The 19584-nt window shown below is 42.0% G+C and overlaps 1 protein-coding gene across 8 annotated transcripts in view; it reads right to left on the reverse strand.

The window, feature by feature from the left end:
• SUGCT (succinyl-CoA:glutarate-CoA transferase) overlaps positions 1-19584 on the reverse strand; it is a 552725-nt gene that overhangs the window by 171158 nt on the left and 361983 nt on the right. Inside the window, exon 13 of one of the 8 annotated variants that reach the window (XM_059728666.1) lies at positions 4692-4721. The exons of the other annotated variants lie outside the window; for them this stretch is intronic. Coding sequence (XP_059584649.1) covers positions 4707-4721 — 15 coding nt within the window. The 3' untranslated portion in view covers positions 4692-4706. Of the gene's footprint in view, positions 1-4691; positions 4722-19584 lie in introns of those variants that run through there. 8 annotated transcript variants of the gene reach the window in all.

Below are 19584 nucleotides of genomic sequence, written 5' to 3' on the forward strand. Positions count from 1 at the left end.
TCAGAAAATGCAGCCACATACCTGCAGTGGCTGAGACCAGAAGCTTGGGGGGGCACTAGAGAACAGGTCTCTGGCATGTAGCCAGCATGGGCTGTGCTTTTGCTTCCTCTTCCTGCTGCCCCCAAGGTCTCTGCTATTTGCAGTCTACAATCACAGCAGCAGGACTCTGCAGGGTTGCTCATCACTTTTTCCTGCTTCCAGGTGCCTGCGGGATTTGTAGTCCACAGTCACAGCCAGCAGTAAGGTTTTAGCAGGGCAGCTCTATACTCAGGGAAGGTAAGTTTAACCCCCCTCCCTGGCCCCAGACCCCAGCCAGTCTAGACTTTCAGAAAACAATGTCATATTTGCATGGACATGCTTGCAGCAACTGCAAGCACAATGAAGACAAAGGCAAGGATATATTTGTACCCTCACATCTAAGTATCTGACCCTTAAACAATCCTTTAGAACATGCAGTAGGCACTAGGTAGGTGCTGCATGTTGTTGCTGTTGGCAAGGTCAGATGGATACAGGCCTAGAAGTCCACTACTGAACTAATGAGTAGTTGTTTCAGACTGTTTGAAGAATTGGTAAAATGGCCATTGATGGAATATGTTTGGTTCCATGATATGGGTGATTTTCACTTCTATCTGTATACTGGCAAGCAGAGGCATAATTAATTATTTCAGCACCCTAGGAAAAGATGCTATCAAGTGCCACGATGTGAGTGGGGAGGCGAAGGAGGGAAGAGTTTTATTAGCTCTAAGTGGGATATCAAAGATCCCTGCTGCTGCTGCTGCTACTATTACTACTCAGGCACAGGCTCGCCACATCCTAGCCACTGCTGTTGCAGTACAGGCTCCCTGAGGGATGTCATTCTGGCACCCCCTCTAAACTGGTAGCTGCGGCTGGTACACTGCTCTATTTATACTACTGCTGGTGAGTTGCATTTACGCAAGTCATCTTGAAGCTAGTGATGCTATATCCCATCACAAATTACCTTGAGCTTTCCAGTTCTTTCAAAATCTCAAACATATTTACATAATACAAATCCTCTCCAAATGATCTGTATACATTTTGATCACAGAAAAGGTTGCCTATGCTTAAAAAAATATGCAAGAAATTGTTAACAGTATGCTGGCAAGCCAACATTAAATTTACTTTTAAAAAAGGGCTCCTGACATCAAACAAGAGCCCTGCACATTTATCTTCAGAGTACTGCATTACAGGTGACCTCTATAGATTGGAAATAGGATTACATCAACAAACCCTTCACTTTAAAGTGGTGGATGGTGCAAGATGAAAGGGCACTTTCCTTAACATTTTGCAGTGCTACTGGCTCAGGTTTAAAGAAAGTATGCAACCAGGTATGTGTGTCACATTCTAATCTGTGATATTGACATGGATGTGAAAAGCAAAAGCCTTTGAAAATAATACTTTCGTATGATGAAAAAATCTGGAGAGCTCTGTGCAAAGGGGTGTGAGAAATGTGATGGGGAGTGGAGATAAGGAGATAAAGGGAAACCTTTACAATGAACATAGCTGCATACATACACCATCAAAAATAACTCATGCTGGTAATAGTATGGATTAGCATGAGATAATATGATATCAGAGTTGGAAGTTTAAATGAAATACTAGTGCTGAGAGCCTTCTTGATTTTGCAAAGACTTCAAGAAAGTAGTTGTGTTCACTGCAGGCAAGGCATGAAGTTCCAGCCCTGATCTGCACTTGATGAACTAAATGTCTAGTCACTCACAGGTTTAGCAAAGAAAAATCAATCAAACTGAATTAAAGAGTGCTCAACCATCATTTCCTGCATATGACTCAGACGGGTTCCCCACTAAGTATCTAGAGTTTGTTTGCTCACCCATACATGTTGATATCAAAAAGCTTAACTTTCTCTCTGTTCAGACTGGCTCTATTCCATCACACAGAACTGAAGGAACGGCTGCCCTCTCTCTTTCTATCTCAGGATTCATATTCCATTCATTCCCATAGTATCCAAGTGCCTATCACATAAATTTGATAATGACAACAAAGCCCCAGGAAGGCTCTTTGGAGTCTCTGGCACTTCTCCTTTTTAGGGCATAAACCACTGCTAGAGATGGGGTTCCTCTGGTAATGACAGGAAGTATTGTCAACAGAAGTAGGAAAAGAAGCGAGCATTCACAGACCAACTCTGTCTTGGAGTTGGCTTCACTGAGGATACCTCATATAAATGAGAGGAAAATATGAATCCACCAAGATATGGGAACTGACCTAGCACAGTTGAAGGTAGTTGGGAGTTTTGTCTCTGATCTGAGTGGGAGCTAGACCAAGGCCTAATCAATCTAGGAAAACATTTAGAGAAACCAAGTCAGTGCAAATTGTCAAACTGTTATTTAATCTTCTACACCTCTAATTAGAAGCACCAAAAAGTGACAACATATAGCTATTGAATGCACGACCTCATGGCACAGTTTAGAATAAATAAACGCCTTTGGTATGAATGAGTTAAACAAATACATAAAATCAACATCAGCTCTTTGCTATTACCCAGTGATATGAAAACAAGTTCTTAACAGCATTATACAAGGCTGTCCAATATTTTTAAAGGCTTTATAATATCCCTGTGCTCCAGGTTCTATGGTAAATTGGCAGGAAGCCAGTTACTGGTTCTGGTTAAAAAGGGATACAACCCTCCTTCGCCTGACACTTCCTTAATTCTTCATAGTTTGAGTTTCCTTGGCAAAGATTTCAAATCTGACCACAACAGTTAAGAAAAAGAGCTTACATTCTAGTATAAAATATACAAATCAGGAAATATATACAACTAACAAAAACAGTTTCAGTACTACTTGATGAGAGGAATTTTTTTTTCTTCCAACATTCCAGTAATGTAAAACCACTGTATAAGGTAGAAAATCATTTTTCAATTTCAGGAAACATCGTTACTAGCTGCCAAAAGTCAATCCATATAATAAGAACTATTTGCTAAAGCTGAACACCTGCAGTTTTATAGAAGGCCTCTTAGGACAGCTGTAACTAAGTATTCCAGTCTACTGAAACAGCAGCCAATCAAAACCTTATACTTTTGTCTAAGAAAACAATGCATTCTGCTTGCTAGGTTTACATATATCTATATGGGGGTGGGGAGGGGTGTATGTGTGTCTCAGTACAGACATTCAAAAAGCCTGAGCCTGAATTGACTCAATCTTTGCAGGTTACTCTATCCCGCATAGACTGAACTGGCAAGCAAGTGAACAAACATTCACTTTTGATTCTGGAAATGGAGCCACGTGCTTGGAGTGGCTCAGGCCAGAACCAGGGGGCACAAGAGCGAGCCCTCCCTTCCTTTCTGTAGTGGCCAGAAGGCTGGAGTGAAACTGAGCTAAGGCGGGGTGTGGCCAGGCCCTGGTAGGCCTGAGTATGATTGGGGAAGGGTTTAAACCCCTACACTGGTCTGCTGGGACCCCAGCCAGGGTGTGCCTGGAAGGGGAGTGGGGAAGCAGCCCTTGCCAGGCTTTTCAGAGGGAGAGGGAGGGAGCATGGCCAGACCCTGCCCCAGCTGGCACCAAAGGCTACAGCAGCACGAGCGGGAGCATGAGGCCCCAGGCCTAAGGTGAAAGTGGGGGAGGAAGGAAGGAATCAGGGAGAAGCAGGGGTGGCAGGGACTGCCAGATGTCCATTAGTGTCTAGTCCAGCCCTGGCCTGAGCCCTATCCAGACCCTCCTGTACAAGGTTTGCTCACAGCATCCACAACTGAAAACACCCAGCAGGGGTACTGCTGTGGGAAAAAAAACCATCAAGGGCTTCCTACGGCCAGTTTTCCCCCTGTGCCCTACAGCAGGGCCAGTGCTGCGCCCCGCCAGCCCTGAGCACCAAGACAGTGTCATGCAAACCCACCCCCACCCACCCCCGGCCCTGTGGTAGGGTAGAAGGAGGAGGGGGTGAACCCTGCCTGCTGCAGCAGCTCTGTGACAGCCTGGCCCAGCAGGGAGCAAGCCAGATGCACAGCTCCTGCAGCCCCAGTCCAAGCCACAGCTGATTGGGAAGGGCCCTGCCCCCATGTCCCAGCCTGGCCTGGCCTGGCACTCTGTGCCCACCTCGCCCAGGGCTAGGGCTAGGGCTAGGGCTGCGGGGCTGAGCCAGGCCAGCCTGCAGGTACTGCTGAGAGCAGGTGTGGAGGAACCAGGCCAGGTCACGGGGGCAGACCTTCCCAACCAGCTGCGGCTCGGGCTAGGGCCACAGCAGCTGTGCACCCAGTTTGCCCCCGGCTCCCCATACCCAGGCTAAGCCAGGCTGTCATGGAGCCGCTGTGATAGGCAGGGCTCTCCCCCTCCTGCAAGTTAACTTAAACCAGGAAGGAGTCGGGGACAGAAGTTCTGTAAACCAGTTTGACCAAAATCAGTTAAGTCTGATGTTACATTCAACCAGGTTTATCTTAAACCAGTTTTGGCCATTTTGAAAGTGGCTTATGTGCACTGAATATCTGTTCTGTTACAGGTTTAAGCTGGTTTCTGCGCAGTTAAACTGGTTCATGAGTAACTTCTGTTCCTAGCCCTTGTATCTGTGCATATATATGCATGTCTGTATGTATATGCATGTACATACACATACATACACATATACATACAGACATATATAACACACACACACACACACACACATATACATATCTAGAATGTCTTCTGTACATGATTCAAGTATCCTATAACTGCAAGCCAAGGCCCCGTTCCAGAATGTTAGAAGCTTGCATCCTACAAAACAAAATGAAAAAGATTATGACACAATATGCATATATTACATGCATTCCCACAGTTCATTAGAATATGATTGTTTTTTATGGTACAGGTAAACTTGGCTGGTGTAAGCTAAATACCTTCCCACAAAACCCACAAACTCCACCCTCCAAAATCAATTATCCAACTAACTTCTGAGAGTTCTGCCAGTATCTTAGAAATTGTAGAAACGTGTTTTTATTCAACTAAGGAATAACTGCACTGGCATTGGGAACAATTTAGTAAGGGCAAGATGCTATTACTATTTCTCAGTCTCATGAAAACTATATTATTTTTGGTACTTCTACCTATAAAATATTCAGTCACAAATGTCTAACTGCTTGTGCACACATATTGCACCTAAATACTCTCACATTGGTTCAGGGTGTATATATCTAAGCCCACTTGGCCAGATGAATCGCCAAGGGTTAAGGCAAGAAGAAGCACAGCTCTCCCTTCTCGTCCTGGCAGGGGAGTAGCACTCTCCAACTGGTCACCATTCTCATTGGCTGGCACAGTAAGAACTCCCTCTCTAAGGTTTTACTTTAACCACCGTGTATCAGGTATTTTGCAGTACACTTGGCAAACAGATTTCTAAGAATGTGGGCTTTGTTGCTTCCTGATTAACTGAGCCACACATGACCGATGTTTTCAGAAACGTCAAGAGAGAGAGAAACAGGATCTGACAGACATTCTTCCCCCCTAGATTTTGGCCCTGTTGTTTGGAGATGAACCAAAGGGAGAGATGCCATGTATAACATCTGGCATTGGCTTCTCACCTTTTGCATCAGCAAAGATCATGAGCAAAGAAAGCTACAATACAGAGGAGAGTTTTTTACACTCCCACAGAGTAGCAAGAGCAAGCTAGCTTTGCAAATGTGGTCCCAACCACATACAATTTTGCCAACTGTAACAAGAATGCATGCCACACAAAGGGCATTTAGCATGAATTTCAATGAAATTGTAATTCAGCCTATAAAAACCCAGTGTACAGAATCCCCAACAATGAGTAGGATCTGAAAAAAATCACTTGAGAAAAGCACAGAGCCTGTAGGAAGATTTAGACACATGCACATGTGTGTGCACATTCAGGATAGAAATATAAAGAAAAGAAACCCAAGAGCTTAAACCACTAAATGGTTTTAACGGGTGTTTACAAAACCATGAATAGTATTCATTCCTGAATCAAAAACAGAAATTCTCCATGATTTTACTTCTTTGTAAACAAGAGCAGCTTGGTTCTTATCTCAAGTTTAGCAGATTGAACCTTATGCAGATATTTCTAAGCTAAAGGCTGAAATCAATGCTGCTAGCTGCCCTGAAAAGACTGAGGTCTAAATCCCTGGTTGGCTGAGAAACTGAAACTTCAGCCATTTGCAGATCTCTAACGGCTCTCCCTGTGTCAAAGAGCCACTTGAGCCAGTGCACGTTGTGTGGTTAATGGCAGCATCTGAAGCGTGGAAACTGTTTCAAGGAAAGTTTCAACAGCTGCATAGTCATACCTTAATTGAACCCTTGTCTGTACTTGTCATTTGCCTCAATCTCAGCCACCAGTACAACAGTACCAGTACAAATCCTTAGTGTAGACTGAGTGGAGCACTACAAAATTATTATTTGCACTAGAAGAGTTTTACCTAATTTCTGCCAATTGAAATCATAACTTTTGCCTCTTTATATTGTGGGATTGTGCTACTGAGATGAAATCGTGGGGCTGATAAAGTCAACTGCATTGACTTCAATAGGATCCAGATTTCAGCTTATATATTTGGGAAAGAAAAAATTCTACACTGACTAATTACAATGTTACTTCAGATATAGCTCAGTGTAACTGAGCACAGAATCTAGAATTCACTCTGAGATAAGTAAATACCTCAATTATCATAAGTCAGATACATCTTGAGAGACTAGTTTATAAACCAGCCTTCTGTTCCTAGTCAGTCCACTCAACTCCTGCCCTCCATAGGCAGTTGCTCTTCAGTGCTTTACAAAAAAAGTCTCAAAAGATTTAACAAAAATCATATTAGCATTAAATATTTATTTTACCCAGATACCAAACAGGTCAGAATCATATTTTCCAAGCCACTGCACAAAGAAAGAAAAGTATAGCTTAAACCCCAAGACACTAAAACAATCAACACTATAGACTTTTTAAATCAAGCTTGCTTGATTAGAACCTTGCTATAGAATCATGTTTCTAAAAACATAGCTAAAAAAACCCCTATAAAAGTCTATAGAGAAGGCTAATCATAAGAATATAACTCTTCTATATATTCTACAGCTGTTTACCCTGGAACTATACAGTTGTAAATCCATGTAGATCATGATCATTCATTAATCTTGCGTCTTCTGTCCAATTATTTCTCACCCACAAGAAATAATCCATTCTTTATTCCAAACAAATTAAGAGCTTGGTGAGATATAATAATGAACAAAATTAGAAATCTACTAATAATGTACATGAAGGACTAGTAATTACATAGGAACATGTGTTTGAAAAGTTAGGTTTAACAAATTACTCTTAATTATGTAAAAAAAAATAAACATTAATGAAACATTAAGTTCCATATTTTAATCATGCTAAAGGCAGGAAATTCAGAGTTGAAGTTCCCACAGCAACCTTAACTCTGTCCCATAGTGTATATTTATTACAACAAGGTCTTTCTCTGCATGACCTCATAACATGTGTGAAATGAAGATGATTGAAAAACTACAAAACCAGGAGCATGTTGTTCAGATTCACATTGCAGCAGAAGGGTTTTGAGAAGCTCTCTTCCTGAGTAAAAGATCTAAATGTTGAAGAGTGTGCACTTTTGTTGCATAACAATGCTAAACAATGCCAATTTCCATCCATCAAATCTTAATCTGTCTGTATCTGATGTCTTTTGCAAATAAATATCTGTGTGACTACTCAGAGACATTCTCTTAAAATACCTATCTAAAGGAAAAAGAACTGCCTGTACTATTTTCAGACCTTCAAAAGTCCTATTTCAAAAGCAACCTTCTTAATAATAGCCAAATACACTCTTCCACATTCAGGTTAAAGGACTAGATTCAGCAACCTATGTAAATGCCTACCTTGTGTTTCGTATGACTTCATGTTTATAGTCTGGAAAATGCTCAAGTACTTTACTAAATCAGGGCCTAAGCACCTACAGGCTAAGTACAGACAATCAAAAAGTTCAAGGCTGAATCAATTCACCTTTGCAGGTTAGTTTAAACTGTGTAGATTGAACCAATAAGCAAGTGAACAAACGTTCACTTTTGATTTCAAAATGCAGCCACCTATCTGTAGCAGCCCAGGCCAGAACCCAGGATGCGCTAGAGCATACCTACTTACTCAGCTGGAGCAGACAGCTTGGGCCAACGCTAGCCCACCCACCCTGCAAGTGAGGGTGTGCACGGGAGATGCAAAGCATCCTAGGATACTGAGGGACCGTGAGTTAGCTTGTATCTGGAGGGGATCCGGGACAGAAGTTCAATAAACCGATTTAACCTAAATCAGTGAAGTCTAATACTACATCCATCCAGATTTTTCTTAAACAGGTTTCAGCAATTTTAAAAGCAGTTTATGTGTACCAACCTTCTGTTGTGTTACAGATTTGAACTGGTTTCTGATCACTTATACTGGTTTACTAGTAATTTCTGTCCCTAGCCACAGAGTCTGAGCTTTAAAAATAAAGCAAATGAAAAAAGTGAAAAATAAAATACCAAATCCCAGAGATTTTCTTTTAACTACTAAAAGTAGTGTTTTTCTTATCTTGAAAACTCAAAAATAACTAAAGACACTTCAGGAAAATGTACCATTGAATATGATCTGAACATTCAAGTGCGCAGGAGCCTATGAGCTCCATTTCATCAACCTGCTGGATACTAGAGATCAGGGACTAAACACAGACATTGGATTTTTGATACATTACAATCTGCCTGGCAACTGACTCCCCAGCCCAGCCCAGCCCAGCCCAGCCCAGCCCCTGGCTTGTTTACTTTTCATTCCATCCAGGAAGAGCACACACCAACTGCTGCAGCGTCCTTAGCCTGACGAAGGGTTTTTGAACCCGAAAGCTTGCTTAATAACTATTCTCCAACCATTTGGGTTGGTCTAATAAAAGATATCAAATTCACTCAAGGAACCTTGTCTGCCAGGAGCAATAAATGCACCACAATATACCAAGGGAGGCAAGGGTTAAAAGTGGCTTCATGAAAAGTTTATTTCTCCCTATGCTGGGGACAGCTGGAAGCTGTTTGGGTTCCTGGTATAAATCAGAGCAGTTTCAGGGCCATTTTGTCACTGGGGATCACTGCTATTCAGCAGGGGCCCATCATACTTTGCCCCAGGTTCAGCATGCCTCTGACATGGGATGGAATAGCTAGAGAGCTGCTGAGGAGACTGTCTCCCTATAAGAGAAAGAAAAATATTTGAAGACTAATTGGAACACCTTATGTTATTTTTTTATTACCAGAATGGTACAAGGAGGACTTACTGAGGGCCCAGAACTGGAAAGATGATGTCTGGAGGACATGAGATTCAGCTTGATGAGTTTCAGCCTAAGTCTTCTCTCTCCTGAGGGTAGACAAGGAACATGGCTACAACCTATAACCCTGAAACATGGAAGATATTGAATCTGTCCTGAGAACATTCAAATGAAGAGCAGTTTAGAACAAAACTTTAAAAAAAAGCAAGGAAAAGTACTATTGTAAAGATGTAAAAAGCACTTTCAAGGGGGGAAATTATTCTGGCCATAATCCACATATTGCAAGAGGCGTTCAACATCTCTCAGGATGGAGCCCCTGGTTTGGCCATTAAATGAGGTGACCACTTCCTAGATGAAGGAAAAGGATATCTCTTGGTGAAATTCCTGCAGTGAGCTATTTGGCTCTCTCTCATACCCACTGGATTTTGAAGGCCCATTGTGTAACAGCCTGTGCATTTGAAAACATAGCAGCTGGTGCAGCCTGACACAAGTCACACACACATATGTGCGCAGAAATGTGCTAAGTTCAATTAGTCGAATATTGTATATTTATTGACCTAAATATACAACTCCCTTTGACACCAATAGAAGTTCCATGCACAGGTTCAGAGCTATATATAGGCTAAAATTTGTTTTTATCTTTACATTTTTCATTCACTTTCACAACAAAATACAATGCAGGATGATATAAATATCCTCTGTATTCCAGCACAGCATGTACAATATAAAAGGAGAGTATGGTCCTTGATCAGAGGGACTTGCAAAGGGTAAATCATATTGGTGTCTCACACACAATGTACTAGATAGCCAGTGTCCAGAGCTGCTGGTCTCAAAGCATTGCACTGTTGGATTATTTCCCCCCACCCTTTAGGACTAAGGACAGTCAAAAAGCCTGAGGCTGAATTGATTCAGTCTTTGCAGGTTAGTCTAAGCTGCAAAGACTGAACCAATTAGCAACTGAACAGACATTCACTTTTGATTCAAGAAAGGCAGCCACATGGCTGCAATGGCCCAGGCCAGAAGCCGGGGGGAGCTAGAGTATGGCTCTCTGGCACATAGCCAGCATAGGCTGTGTATTCACTTCTTTTTCCTGGTGCCCCTGAGGTCTCTGGGATTTGCAGTCCACAATCACAGCAGTAAAACTCTGCAGCATTGCTCATCACTTCCTCTTCCTGCTTCCAGGTGCCTCTGGATTTACAGTGCACAGTTACAGCCAGCACTAAGTAAATAGGGCAAGGCAGCTGTGTACTCAGGGGAAGGAAAGTTTTTAACCCCGCTCCCTGGCCCCAGATCCCAGCTGGGGTTTGCCGGGGCAGTGAGCCAGCCCTCGCTGCTCCAGCTAGGGAGCAAAGGGGCAGGGCCAGCCCTGCTCTCTGGAGCAGACAGCACAGCTCAGCCCAGCGATGCAAAATGCTGGGGGTCCATGATTTAACTTGAACCAGGAAGGAGTCTGGGACAGAAGTTTCATAACCCAGTTTGACTTAAATCAGTTAAGTCTAATACTACATTCAACCAGGTTTATCTTAAACCAGTTTCAGACATTTTGAAACTAGTTATGTGCACTGAACTTCTATTCTATTACAAAATGACACCAGTTTCTGATCACTTAAACCAGTTCGTGTGTAACTTCTGTCCCTAGCCTAAGAATCTGAAGATTTGTACTGAAAAGCTTCTAAGGAAAAGCATTTCTTAAGGAGAGATATGACTAGTCATAAGATAGCTACTTGGGTATGATCAAAGCCCACCAAAATGAAACCTCATTTTACAGGACTTCAAGGTTTGTCTACACTGCAACACTGCAGCAGGTTAGTCCATGTGGAGGTCTCTGTTATTTTATCCAGGCTGCTTTCAGCACCTGATTTAGCTCAGATATCTTTGTACTACTCTCCAGTGTGAAGTGCAGACATACCCTTGTTCAGGCTGATGTTGAACAAAGGTGAGGAATCTGTTTTAGGTTTGGAAAGAGAGAGAGATGAGTGGAAGAAAGACGGAAAGCAAGTAGTTAAGATTAACACTTAAGCAGATAAAAAGGGGTGAGGGCAGATGTTTTAATGCCCAAAAGACGATAATGCATCTATATACCATCTCTTTGTCTGCTTCATCTAAGATTTAAAACTGAATTAAGGCACGTATACACTGACATGGAACACTAAGGTCTGACTTTAAAGTATTATGATAACCACAGACAAGTGCATTCCCTCTTTTGAACTCCTGGAAGATTAATTCAGGCTGGACATTAGGAAAAACGTCTTCACAGTCAGGGTGTCCAGACTGTGGAATAAGCTCCCTCCAGAGGTGATGCAATCACCTACCCTGGAAATCTTCAAGAGGAGACTGGACAGTCACCTTGCTGGTGCCACCTGACCCCCAGTTCTCTTTCCTGCTTGGTGCAGGGGGCTGGACCCAATGATCTTCCAAGGTCCCTTCCGGCCTTACCATCTATGAACCACACAGACAGATTGCAAAAAACTACATTTATAATTTTTAAAAAGTTACCATCATATCCAGATTATGAACTCTGCAATCCAAGATAAGAACTTCCTGATACTTATATCTGTTGCTAAAAGAAGCAGCATTCTGTTTAAATAAACAAACAAATGAACAAAAACATTTTTTAAAACAATCCAGAGTTGCTTCTTTCCCTTTTTCCAACAAAGAAAATTCCTCACTAATAAACTCACACTACACAGGCCTTATGTTCACAGGTGCATCACTTGTACATAATCTCTCCATTTTCTAACTGTATGTGCTTCAAGACAGGGACTAGATCTTCATCTGTGTTTGCAAAGAGTTAGTGCACTCTACATGAGATGCTAAAAGGGCACTAGACTATTTGTACTGTGCATTAGCACGTCATGGGAAAAGTCGTGGTAATGTGCTAACGTGCAGCAGAATTAGTCTACTGCATATTAGCATCACGTAAAAGATGTGCTCTGGCACTACTGCACAGAAGCACTTATTATGGCATGTTAAGTTAGTACCTATTACAGGTATTAAACTTAATTTGCCATAATTATGGCACCTTAATGCACATGTATATGTACCCTCTGTATAATGTTCTGAGATAAAAAGCTAAAAACTAACCAAGAGGGTGTTTTCCACATGATACAAACATATAAAAAACAATCAGCAGGTTTATGCAAATGTATATCAGTGTTTTTTCAGATATCAGAAAGTTAAGAAGGTATTCAATGCATTTAAGGCACAAAAACCTGAAGTCCTTCTAACAAGCTGTGCAAGTCCCATCACAATGAGGGAAGATCTCGGGCCCTTCAGCTGGAGACTATTGTACAACCTGCTTAGGACAACACTACGGGGTGCATCCATACGAGCATGCTTGTGTGCTTTGTGGCAAAAATGCACCCCACATACATGATTTGGTTCTCCACATGGCAGATATGCAGCACAGAGCCAAATTTAGAAATTGGGAACTCCAGGTATCAAAAAACATGTGGCAAAAAAAAGCAGCACAGCGTATGTGGCAGCAACGTGCCCCACCCAAACCTGGAGCCTGGCCAGCCAGAACCATGCTCCAGCTGCCGGTCAAGATCTGCACACCCATATCACTGCCGTTGCAGTCCCTGGAGGCCCCCAGGTAAAGCTGCTGGGGCCAACCTAAGTGCTCCCCCCCCCCCCCCCCGGGCAACTTGCTGTGCACAAAATCGTGTGTGCAGGGGCATTCCCTGGAGACAAGTAGCAGCGGCAAAACAATGTGCCACTGCTATTTTTCCCTAGGGAAACGCATGTGCATTCTCATCTGGATGTGCCCGTGGAGTCATCAGCAGTGAATCAACTTGATACTGAGGAAATAAAGTTCTATATTTTTTTCGTATCTGTTCATTCCAGTAAAGTGACGGGAACAATTTTTCAGACTGTCAGAAAACACCTAACAACGTGCTGACAGCTCACAGAACAGCAACAGTCCCTTCTTACCATAAGGCTTCCTTATGTGCCTTCACTCATTCTTTGTTCATTCGTGTTTTAAGGAAATGTTTGCTTCCACCACTGTGAGGTGGTGAAAAATATATTAAGAGAACATTTCTAACAAATAACATCATACAAATGTCAGTTGGCAGTCAGCTAAAATTTTGTCCAGGACCATAACATGTATGATAGATAAGGGTCTCCCAATTCAAGGTGGTGGCTAGAGGGTTTCACAGACAAATCACAGGGCCAGCCACCATTTTTAAGGGCTTATTGTGGCAGCAGCCCCCCACATCTCTGATTGCCTGAGGGGCCCTGTTGCCCTCCCTCCCCCCATCACAGTTGGCAGAGAGGGCTGCCCATCATATAGCCTCACCCCTCACTGCTGATTGGTGGAAAGGAGCAGGGCCAGGCATATCAGAGCAATTGTTGCTGTTGGTGCCAGTCCACTAGCCACTGAAGTTAGAACTTTGTTCAGAAGTGATTAACACTGGATTTTCTAGGGGCAGAATCCATAGTAAAGTAAAGGCCATAGTAAGTCCAAAATAAAGATGAGCAAGCTCATAAAACAATTTGTTGTGTTTTGATTGCAAAATGCAAGGTGGAAAAGAAGGGAAAGAACAATTCCTGTATGTATACTGTAGCTATATAAAACATTATAGGTTGGTCCTGCTTTGTTACTTCACTTTTATATGGTTAATTTGGCATCACATTTCATCTGGAGAGGTGGAAGGGGTGGTCTAGCTAACAGCTTTTTAGGTGAGATGTACTTAAGAAGATACTGTGATGATTTTGCTTAATAATACAGAGAAGCAGCTTGTACTAGTTATCATTCCCTAACATCAATGTCAGGTGAGAAAAAATGAGAAGGAGGGTGAAGCATGGGTTAATCCTGCAGCTCCAAGTGAATCATAGAATCATACAAAATTAGGGTTGGAAGGGACCTCAGGATGCCATCTAGTCCAACCCCTTTCTCAAAGCAGGGCCATCCCAGACTATCTCATCCCATCCAAGGCTTTCTCTAGCTAGGTCATAAAATCTCCAAGGATAGAGATTGCACCACCTCTCTGGGTGACCTGTTCCAGTGTTTTACTACCCTCCTTGTCAGAAAGATTTCCCTAACACCCAACCTAAGCTTCCCTTGCTGCAACTTGAGACCACTGCTCCTTGTTCTGTCATCTGCCACTATTGAGAACAGTGTATCTCCAGCCTTTTTGGAACCACCCTGCAGGTAGATGAAGGCTGTTATGAAATCCCTCCATAGTCTTCTCTTCTCCAGACTAAATAAACCCAGTTCCCTCAGCCTTTCCTCAGAAGTCATGTGTCCCAGTTCCCTAACCATTCTTGTTGCCATCCACTGGACTTTCTCGAATTTGTTCACATTCTTTCTGTAGTTGGGGACCCATAACACAGTACTTCAGATGTAATCATACCAGTGATGAATAGAGGGGGGAAAATCACTTGCCTTGATCTGCTGGCAATGCTCCTACTAATATAATCCAGTATGCTATTACCCTTCTAACAAGAATGTTGTGGGAGACTTTAACAAAAGCCTTGCTAAAGTCAAGGTATATCACATCCACTGCTCTCCTCACATCCACAGACCCAGTCATCTTGTCACAGAAGGCAATCAGGTTGGTCAGACATGACTTGCCCTTAGTGAATCCACGCTGGCTGTTCCTAATCACCTTCTTCTCCTCCAAGTGCTTAGGAATAGATTCCTTCAGTACCACTCCATGATTTTTCCAGGAACTGAAGTGAGGCTGACTGGGCTCCCTAGATCCTCCTCCTTCCCTTTCTTAAAGATGGGAACTAAATTTGCCCTCTTCCAATCATGCAGAACCTCTCCCAACCACCATTAGTTTTCAAAGGTAATGGCCAGCAGCTCTGCAGTCAGGTCAGCCAACTCACTCAGCACCCTTGGGTGCATCATATCTGGTTCCTTGAACTAGACATGTCCGGCTTTTCTAAATAGTCCCTAACCTGTTCTTTTGCCACTGGTGGCTGCTCACCTTTTCCCCAAACTGTGCTTCCAGGTTTTTATTAGTTATTTATTAATTATCATTAATAGCAATTATTCAATATAAAGTAATGCTCCAAGGCTCCAGCTGGCATTGTGGCAGGTACCATACAAAGAGAAAAGATGACAGTGTCTGCCCTTAGGTGCCTATATACTAAAAGACCCAAGCAGATAAAGGTGATAGAACAGGGGTGCTCAACCACCATGCCACGGGCCTGATCTAGCTCCTAGTACCAGATTATCTGGCTTGACGGGCTCCCCATAGTTCTGTGGGAAGCCCTGAAGGCCATGGCCCTGCATACTAGGTTAGGCATATAGGACCAGGTTGATACGGTGTGAGAGCCCAGGGCCTAATCTGGACACATGAGGCCAGATGGAAGCAGCGTGGGGCCTATATTTGTATACATATTAATCCTTCTAAGCAATAGGTGTGAGCTGAAAAAAAGTCAGCTAATTATACATTGCACTAGCAAAAGCACAACCAAAATATTAATAAATTAAGATGAAAAACATTATTATGTATAGTCCACGGAGAGTTTGGTTTAATTCATTTTACCATCTGATACTTGTCACTAGTAGTATTATTGCAGTATGAACAAAAAGTATACTTCAACTAATTTTTTCTGAATCCATTTTTTAATATATGTAATGTAACCTGACACACAAAAGTAATTCAATCAGTGCATAGCTGGAATGAAAATAAGGCAAAATAAATACTGAGATGCATCCTTGAAAATCTAGATTATAAAGAAAAGCATAACTTTTATTATTTAGTGAATGCATTAAGATTCACCTAGAATACTGGGCCAACAGGATCTGCATCTATTTTCAGCAGGATCTGGCAGGTTGCATTTATTTACTGTTTTACTAGGGAAGCCTTCTGTAAGTTAAATTTCTATGTGCTGGTGACAAAGAATGAGTGTAAGAAAGTGCAAAGGAGTGACCACTGACACCAGAAGGAACCCTGATCCAGTCCTTAATTAATAGTCCTCATCTTTCAAGTCCTCCTTTCTCACTGCTTTAAGGTTATGGCTGACAGCTAGGTCATGTAATCAAGTGGCCTCTGATGAGATCCTGGAAGCAGCACCATTCCCTTTAAGAGAGACCTGTCCAGAGAAGAAGACTCGGAGTCAATGGAAGGACTGGAAAGGTGGTGCTCATGCCAGCGAACTAGAACATGTTTGCAAGGAGGCAAAGTATAAGCTTTGGCTGGGAGAAGTTTTAGGTAAAGCAGCAAGATCTGGGCTTGGGAAAAGCCCAAAGTCTATGGGCAAGACTTACACCTGAGTATTTGTTAAATAAACCAGTCCCCAAGAAGTGGGATGCACCTCAGCTATGTGAAGGCTTTGGGAAGCTAAGAAAGGAGAACTGACAGCAGACATATGGACAGAAAATGGCCAGATTCTTCCACCCTAAGTCTGCCAAAATTCTTCCTGAGGGCTTCAGCAACATGGAAGTGGAAAAGCTTTGCCACTTTGGAGATGATGCAATGTGCTCCACCCTCCACTTCTCAGCCAGCTCTTCAAGCAAGTGAGAGGGAGGAGAGGAGGGAGGGAAGTGGAACCACCAGTCTGCTTTAACCCATTCCACTTGCCTCAGATATCCACTTGCCTCAGACATCTGGTACACAAGGAGCAGAAGCTGTGTAACAAGAAGGCTATCGGGCTGGTTGTGATTCTCCAGGGGGATTTTGGCCAGGAGTCTGAACTCTCTGCTGAGCTGAAGCAGGACAGGGAATCTTCTTGCAGCTTTGCATGTGTACAATGACTGGTTGGAATCTGTTCTCCCCAAGTTGTGCAAAACAGATCAACCAACATTTCAAGAAAAAGATTATTTACATGAGGAAACAAAAAAGTGTGCATTGTTCAAGAAACTACCTGAAGGTGACATTCTTTGACAGTTACCCAAAATCCTGATGAGACTGGATGGAGTGGAAAGCAATAGACTTTTTGCACTAAAAACTAAGCCACGTCAGTAATGTAAAAATAAATCACTGTGGAGTAAATAGGGAATCTGGGTGGAATTCCAGCTCAGTGTATCACTCAAAGCGTACTAACCAGATGGAAGAAGTTGCCAAATGAAATCATCAAAGTAAATGATGTAGATGAGCTTAAAAGATACTTCAACATTTTTATGGCTAGAGACAGAGAAAAAGGGATTGAAGGATATAGTAGATATAAACCAGGTAGACGGGGAAGCAATAACCTGAAAGGAGAAGTTTCTTGGTTCCGTGTTCTTTTCCTGTCCAGAAATGCTTTTGTGCAAACCTAGTGATTAAACTGGAATTACCTCCTTACATGCTGAGAGTCTGCTGGTAGACATTATAAGTACCATAATCATTGCTCCTGAAGTTATGATGATTGCTGCATATCAAGAAAATAAACCATTTTGATTATTATAAACCACTACCATGATTATCACTGTAATAACTGGCACTAGGAACAGAACCCACAGCACACAATTTCAAACTTGCTAGCCTCCATCCCTTGAACAAGAAAAAGTACCCTTACCATATGGCAATAGGATCATGTATCTACATAATGATACACAAATCTGAAATTCCACCCCATTAATGTAGTACAGTAGTAGAGTGATAAACAACACAGTATATATTACAAATACCTTGATTCTATTCCTAGTTATACGGATGGAAACTAGAAGTAATGTGAATGATGCGAATGGATGTCACACAGGTATGAAGACTATATGTGTTTTTTTCAGTAAAGCAAGTCAATATTTATGCAACAAAATTCATGTACTACTCATATTTAAATAACATAAACTGTGGAGACAGCTGTTATGCAGATACGCAGAACAGTTTAAAACAGAAAAAGAAAAAATGGCACAAGCTATAAAATACAATATGCTCATTGATTTGATTTTTACACCTGTAGCATTTCACATTTTCACTTCAGCTTTGTGAAATAGCTTCCCAGTGATCATATATTACTGCTTATCATTTCAATGCAAATATCAGCCATGTTACATGCACTGTAACATCTGGACCTACATAAACAGGCAGGATTCCCCATAGTTCTTAATTGGTTCAAAATTGAAAGCAAAGCAAATTCATGGAATCTCTCAGAAATGTTATATAACTTTGGGGCATAAGGCCTAGCTGTTCTACTGAGACAGAGTATATGCTGCTCCCAAAGGATACTGGAGAAATAAAGGACAGATGGAATGATAAAACACGTAGTCTAGTTGTAACTCCTGTATTACAAGGTATGTATGGTACACGTGACAGATTAGACTCTTGGTCCATCACATCTGGGTTACTGTCCCTAGGGGAACGTGAAATTTATCTAACCTTCTACCAATAATGCACCTAGCTTTTGAGCCAAATAACACTAAAATAATAGGAGTCTTGCCACTGACTTAAGGTTTAGATCAGGGCCAGTGGAACTGCTGTACCCAAGACGTAGATTTCCTTTCTGATCCTTGTGGAAACATATAGGTGGGTGTAAGACACTCTGCATAAATGAAGTGCATGATTTATTTCTTCAGGAGACTTACTGCTATTGATATGTAACATTTTTTTCCACATATGGTATTGTTATCGCTTTGGACCTGAATAACTAGCCAACACTCAGAGCCTTGTGAGGAGGGCAAATTGCTTGAGTTAGATTTTTGACATACAAAAAAGACTAAAGTCCTCTTTCCCTGGAAGACCACCATTTCCTTGCATATAGACTCCATTTTTTTTAATCGCCATCTGATGTAGAAACCTATACACTGGCTTTGTGTGGGCTACAGACTGTACCAAACTGTTTCCAGGGTGTACCTGGAGCTTCCTTCCCTTTCTGTGTGCATGCTTCAGCTTTCTCTCATGCACCCTCCTCCCATACTCCACAATCTTTAAGCAAAGCTCTCCACCCAGATAGTTCAGATTCCTGAGTGGACTCATATAAACCTTATTTCATGTGGCGGCATTTGCCTGTGTTCTGACATGAGGAAACCCTAGTGTCCATTACAATTAGCTCAAATGAAAGGCAGTTGTTACACTAACCAATTGCAATCAGGTTTTAACTTCAACCAATATTTTCCCTAAAGGACAATGTTCACTAAAATTTTGAGCTGCACTTGGAAAGAAGACTGTATTTTGGGGGACATTCTGGTCCCTTTATTCAAAGTGGGACCCTTAACTCTAAGTAACTTCAATGGCATTACTCACGAGAGGACGGAACTACTGAAACAACATGATCACAGGGGTTAGAACCTTGCCTTGTGGATTTATCCCTAAGAAACCCTATGTTTTTATTCTTGTAGTCTTCACTTAAACACTTCATGCGACAGAGAAACCTATGACTGACATGCTTTTCTACTCTTAATTAAATTTGTTTAAAAATAGTTCTCATGAAAAAAATTAGATTGACAGCTGTGGAGACGAACAGCTTTTTTTTTGACCACAGAACATTAGTAAAAG

This window comes from Alligator mississippiensis, chromosome 5 (genome assembly GCF_030867095.1).
Source record: "Alligator mississippiensis isolate rAllMis1 chromosome 5, rAllMis1, whole genome shotgun sequence".
Taxonomy (NCBI): Eukaryota; Metazoa; Chordata; order Crocodylia; family Alligatoridae; genus Alligator; species Alligator mississippiensis.